Source organism: Cajanus cajan, chromosome 11, assembly GCF_000230855.2.
Source record: "Cajanus cajan strain Asha chromosome 11, NIPB_CcT2T_4, whole genome shotgun sequence".
NCBI classification, from domain to species: domain Eukaryota; kingdom Viridiplantae; phylum Streptophyta; class Magnoliopsida; order Fabales; family Fabaceae; genus Cajanus; species Cajanus cajan.
This window is the reverse complement of record NC_138527.1, coordinates 20,903,167-20,909,576: the sequence shown is the minus strand read 5'-3', so window position 1 is coordinate 20,909,576 and position 6,410 is coordinate 20,903,167. Positions and strand designations below refer to the sequence as shown.

At 35.4% G+C, this 6,410-nt stretch overlaps 1 protein-coding gene across 1 annotated transcript; it reads left to right on the top strand.

Annotated features, from left to right (window-relative positions):
• Positions 1 to 3,818: 3,818 nt before the first annotated feature.
• Positions 3,819 to 6,006, top strand: LOC109814581 (Eukaryotic aspartyl protease family protein). Its single transcript, XM_020379039.3, has one exon. It carries the CDS (start codon positions 4,257 to 4,259, stop codon positions 5,700 to 5,702), a length of 1,446 nt encoding a protein of 481 aa, XP_020234628.2. The 5' UTR covers positions 3,819 to 4,256; the 3' UTR covers positions 5,703 to 6,006.
• Positions 6,007 to 6,410: the final 404 nt, after the last annotated feature.

Genomic DNA, 6,410 nt, shown 5'->3' with positions numbered 1-6,410 from the left:
ACTTCAATGGTGTTATTAAGAACATTTTCTTTATAATCTTTTGGAATCTTTCTCGAACTTTGATAGCAAATAGGAAATGCATTGAAATTTCTCGCAACTCGACCTAAGAACCTATTCAATAATGCTCCAGCATTGTCAATCAGTTGGTCTCCACTATTCCAATGCACTTAAAAAAGAAAATGACCATTAAAATATTGCAGCAAAGAAAAAAGAAAATGTTTGCCATTTGATATGAATTTCAATTTCAATTTTGCAGTATTGGCATTTTAATATAGGGATGAGTAACAATGTTTATGATGGAAAATAATAAAACTTGATTCAATCATGACATTATCTTGTATTTAATCTTTGGGTTGACAAAAATTTGCAATGTGACTCAGCTTTCTATTTAATTTTGAAAAGATCATTATTTAAGCTTATAATGAGTTAGGAATGCTCTTTTTCTTTTAATTTTTTTAATCCTATTAGTTGTGATGTCAACTCCAACTTTCTCAGAAGAAACTATTGTGGAATTTGAGGCTATTGTGGAAACCGTGACAATAGTATTACCTTCTGATAGGCAGGCTCTGGTGCACTAGTGGCTCCCAAAGGAGAAAACCCAAAAAAAGTCTTTTGAATGATATCTGGAAGAAGAATTATCTCATCAAAAATTATAAATCTGGAATAGTTAACCAACAAGGAGTTCACATCTCCACCCTTGTTAAAGTTTAAAGAGCTTAAGAAGTTTCTGAAACTTCAAGATCCTTCCTATCAGACTAATATTCTTATATCGAACCCTAAATCCTAAATATTTTTAACTTGAAAATTCCAACAACCTATTTAAAGCCGTATGCTATATTCAGATTGGGCTCAAATTTTGGCTTTTTGACCATAGTGGGGCTGTTTCTAAAATAATTTACGCAAATGGGGCTGTTTTGTAACTAATTACACCTTTGGGGCTGTTTATAACGGTGTCGCTATGGCCCATAGCGACACCTATGACACGTGGCAATTTTTTTTTGTCTAAGTTAGGCTGGAATGAGCCATATCAGTGTCGCTATAAGCTGAGCCAGAAAACTTGATGGACTAGAAAAAACCATGTAGCCCATAGCGACACCCTATAAAAAAAAAATTAAAAAAAAATGAAAATAATAGAAATGTAAAATAAAAATAATAAACTGAGTTATTTATTATATATTTATAAAAATAAAATATTGTTTTTTAAAAACGAAATTTTAAATTAAATTATATGTATTTTTAAAATAGGCGCTATGGCTCATAGCGACTTGGTGTCGCTATGGGCCATAGCGCCAGGCTTTTTGTATTTTTATTTTTTGCAAATAATCATGTTTAATTTTTAATTTTTCGTTTTTAAATTTTTAATTAAAATTACACTAAGTAAATAATTTTAAAAAATTATTTTATAATATGTTAAATTTTAAAAAAATTGGGCAAAAAATAAGAAATTAAATAATCACCTTTTTTTGTTTAATATAAATAAATTTATATTTTCCGTAATTTATTTATAAATTTAATTAAAAATAATGAATTGTGTAGTTTAAAGAAAATTTATTGTTTAAATCTATTAATAATTTTTTTATATGTTAATTTACAAAAAACTGGGCAAAAAATAAGAAATTAGAAAAGGAAAAATGGGTGTCGCTATGGGCTGCGACACCTTTTGTATATATATATTTCAAATATTTACGTTTTATTTTAAAATTTTTGTTTTTATATTTTTAATTAAAACTACACAAATTAAAAAATTAAATTAAATTTATATCTTTATATGTTAATTTTAAAAAATTGGGAAAAAAATAAGTAATTAAAATAAAAAGAAAAAAAATGTCAAGCCTGTTTTTAATAAACTAGTATAAGAAAAAAAAGCATACGAAAAAAATAAAACTGAGGAAAGAAATATAAATAAAAAACGGACACACAAAAAAATGAAGAGAAAAAATGTAGAAAAATACAAAAAAAAATGAATTACAAAATAAATTAAAAAAACACTGGTAAAATAATTCAGGAGAAAAAAATGAGCCAATGACAAAAAAAAAACAAACATTTTGAAGAAAAAAAACTGAGATAGAAAAAAATAAAAAACTAAAAAAAAAAGTTGATGTCGCTATGGGCCATAGTGACTTTTTGTCTCTATAGCCCATAACAACTTTAGGTAGAAAAAAAAATGAAAAATGAAAAAATAAAAAAGGCTGATGTCGCTATGAGCCATAGCGACATTGTGTCGCTATGGGCCATAGCGACATCAGTCTTTTTTATTTTTCAAAATTTCCGTTTTTTTTGGTTATTGAGTTTTTTTTTCTCCAAATTTATTGTACTAGTTTTTTTAAAAAAAAATTATTTTGTAATTCATTTTTTATGGGCTTTTTGACCATAGTAGAGCTGTTTTAAAAGCATTTTACGCAATTTATATATTTTTATTTTATAAATATTTATATTTCATTTTAAAAACTTAATTTATATATTTTTAATTAAATAAGTGCAGAAATAAACAAATTAAATTAAATTTAAATTTTTAGTATTTTGTTTAATATAATTAAATATATATTTTCAGTAATTCAAAAATACGTAATTTAAAATAAAAAAGTACTGGTGTTGGGCGACACCATGTTTGTTTTATTTTTATTTTATACATATTTATATTTCATTTTAAAAACTTAATTTATATATTTTTAATTAAATAAGTACAGATATAAACAAATTAAATTAAATTAAAATTTTTAGTATTTTGTTTAATATAATTATATATATATTTTTAGTAATTCAAAAATACGTGATTAAAAAAAAAAACTGGTGTCGCTATGGACAGCTACACCACTAATTTTAACGTTTTTTTAAAATTATTTACTTAATTTATTTTTTTCACATTTTAATTTATATTATGAATTTAATATAAATCTATATTTATAAAAAATTCTTTTATGTAATTTCTTTATTTTATATATTTTTTTTTCTTTTTAAGTATTTAAATATTTATGAAAGTGGCACTATGGCCTATAGCGACAGTGTGTCGCTATAGGCCATAACGCCACCATTTTTAACTTCTTTTTTTTATATTAAAAAGATGATGCTGTAGGCTATAGCGATTTCATTGAAATTATTTTGTGTCGTCATAGGCTGTAACAACATTATAAATATGATTTTTATGGCTTTTCTAGAGTTCAAAAATTCCAAGTGTCAACGGTGTCGCTATGGCGTTAAAAACTACCCTAAAGGTATACATAGTTTAAAAATAATTCCATTTACGTCAATAACTTGCCAAAGTGCCCAAACTGGTCTATCAACTCTCAAATTTCTCCATTTTAGGTGGGCTGGATACGTTTGATCAGCCCCACGTGCTTAACCAAACGCTGGCTTAAGTAAGTATTTAATGCAAAATTATACACTTATCTAAAAAATTACTTAAAGCTGAATCACCTTTTACTTTTACAAAATACAGTACTAATAAATATAAAAACTAAAGTAATCAGTCATGATAGCAATTAGTATATGACCTCAGACTCCGTGCTCTTTTTGTCCCAAAAATGTGAGGCATAGTGCCTAAGTCGGCCCATTCCACAAATCATTATTCTTACATGCCATGTCTTCTAAGTACTTCATCTATCTTTCAATTAGGTCAACCCAGACCAAGGGCAATATAAAGGACATCCATTATAAATCAGCAAACTCAGAAGAAAAAAACTACAACTAATAAATTTATTCAATTAAATACTTAAATTTCAAAGTACTACTACAGTTTTTGTAATTACTATATAAAATCAATGAATAAATAACGGGAAACTTTTTCAAATGTAATTAATATCTAAAGACTGAATTTCAAAGTATTGATACTACTCTCTGGCCAGCTTAGTCCCACACTAACCGCGCTTATCCCAATAATAACACCTATATCCAAGTCTCGTAATCAACCACCCATAAAGCTATAGCTCTCATTACAACCACCTTTCCCCTTTCCCAATACTTAAACAAGAAGAAGGAGCACCCATAGTCATTGTTTATTAATTATGATTATGAAGGACTTAAATTAGAAAACATTACTATATTAACCCCAAAACGCAAAGCTTATGAAACTCTTACCCTCCTAAACAACATGCAATGCCAAAACCAACCTTCCCCCAATTCATCCAAAGCTTCTTCCAACTCTTGTTCACTTTGTTAATTCAATAGCCTTGACGTGAACCCTTCTCCTCCCAAAATATAAACACCCCCAATTCTTCACTACACTCACTCCCAATTTTCCTTGCTACACTTTCTCTCCAATGGGACCTCTCACTTACCTCTTCCCACTCTTCCTCCTCTTTTGCTCAACACACTCACGAACCACACCACAACCCCCCAAAACGACAGTCCTCGACGTCGTTTCCTCCCTTCGAAACGCGCACAATGTCGTCGGCTTCACTCACCACCCTCAAAAACGACAACAAGAACCGTCGCTACTATCGTCGTTCGCTATTCACTTACACTCCCGCGCCTCAATCCAAAAACCCTCCCACCGCGACTACGAATCGTTAACACTCACGCGACTCGCGCGCGACTCAGCCCGAGTCAAAGCCCTGCAAACTCGCCTGGATCTCGCGCTGAACCGCGTCTCCAACTTGGACCTCCACCCGGCCGAGTCGGCCTCCGAGTTGGAGTTCGAGTCCAACGCGCTGCAAGGCCCAATCGTGTCGGGAACGAGTCAGGGAAGCGGCGAGTACTTCCTCCGAGTCGGAATCGGAAAACCAGTGAGTCAGGCCTACGTGGTGCTCGACACGGGAAGCGACGTGAGTTGGATCCAATGCGCGCCATGCTCCGAATGCTACCAACAATCCGACCCGATTTTCGACCCGGTTTCGTCGTCCTCCTACGCGCCGATCCACTGCGACGCGCCGCAGTGCAAGTCCCTGGACCTCTCCGAGTGCCGCAACGGAACTTGCCTCTACGAGGTCTCCTACGGCGACGGATCCTACACCGTCGGCGAGTTCGCCACCGAGACGGTGACTCTCGGCGGCGCCTCCGTCAGCAACGTCGCCATCGGCTGCGGCCACAACAACGAAGGACTATTCGTTGGCGCCGCCGGCCTGCTCGGCCTCGGCGGCGGAGCGCTCTCGTTTCCGGCGCAGGTTAACGCGACGTCGTTTTCGTACTGCCTCGTCGACCGCGACTCCGACGCCGTCTCAACGCTCGATTTCGACTCGCCGTTGCCGCGCAACGCCGTCACGGCGCCGTTACTGCGGAACCCCGAGCTTGACACGTTCTACTATCTCGGACTGAAGGGGATCAGCGTGGGCGGCGAGGCTCTCCCAATTCCCGACGCGAGCTTCGAGGTCGACGCCAGCGGCGGCGGCGGCATCATCGTGGACTCCGGCACGGCGGTGACGAGGCTGCGGAGCGAGGTGTACGACGCGCTGAGAGACGCGTTTGTGAGAGGGACGAAGGCGTTGCCGAAGGCGAACGGCGTGTCGTTGTTCGACACGTGCTACGACTTGTCGTCGAGGAACAGTGTGGAGGTTCCGACGGTGTCGTTTAGGTTCCCCGAGGGGAGGGAGTTACCGTTACCAGCGACGAATTACCTGATACCGGTTGACTCGGTGGGGACCTTTTGTTTGGCGTTCGCGCCCACGACGTCGTCTTTGTCAATCATTGGTAACGTGCAGCAGCAGGGGACACGTGTCGGTTTCGATATCGCTAACTCGCTCGTTGGATTCGCTGCCAATAGCTGCTAGTAAAACTGGGTGGTAGACGTAGAACAGGAGAATCTCGTGCTCACTTTTATTTTATTTTTTAAAATTTAATATTTGTTGTTTTTCTTTTAATTACAATTTGTAACGGTGGGGTGAGGGTAATTTTTTGGTTTTTGAATTGTTTGTGGTGTGGGCCCATTCAGATAAGGTGCAATGTAAGTTGGGCCAGCTGAATGGTGGTAATGTGCAGTGTGAGGAAGTGGTGCTTATTATCAAGGGTTACCAATTTTAGACAAAGAACATGTGACTATATATGGTGGTAAATGGAGTGCTATTAATGTGAGAATGGAAGATAGTATAGTAATGATAGATATACACATAGGGTCCACCCAATTCACGGATTTCCCGTTTTTAGGACCGGTTGAAGCTGCTTCATTAATCACAAATATGGTAAAAAAAATTATTTTGCTGCTTACAACTTGCTATGAAAGAAAGTGGTGATTTGCAGTTTGCACACATAAATGGATTTTATTTCATATGAATCCTCTAAACAGATAGATGTTTTTATGCCTAAAACCATTGTTTAAGGACAAGTTCCAAAGTTAACTCTTTTTAAGGACAAGAACAATGATTAATGCATAATGTTGCGGCAAGAACAAGATTGTATGTAGTGTTCTTTATAAAATAAAATAAAAAATGTGTTGAGATGTTAATGGTGTGAAGTTCATTGCATTTTGCATTTGTTCTCTT

Coding starts and splice junctions, on each gene's coding strand:
- LOC109814581 (XM_020379039.3), top strand. CDS start 4,257: ATGGGACCTCTCACTTACCTCTTCCCACTCTTCCTCCTCTTTTGCTCA.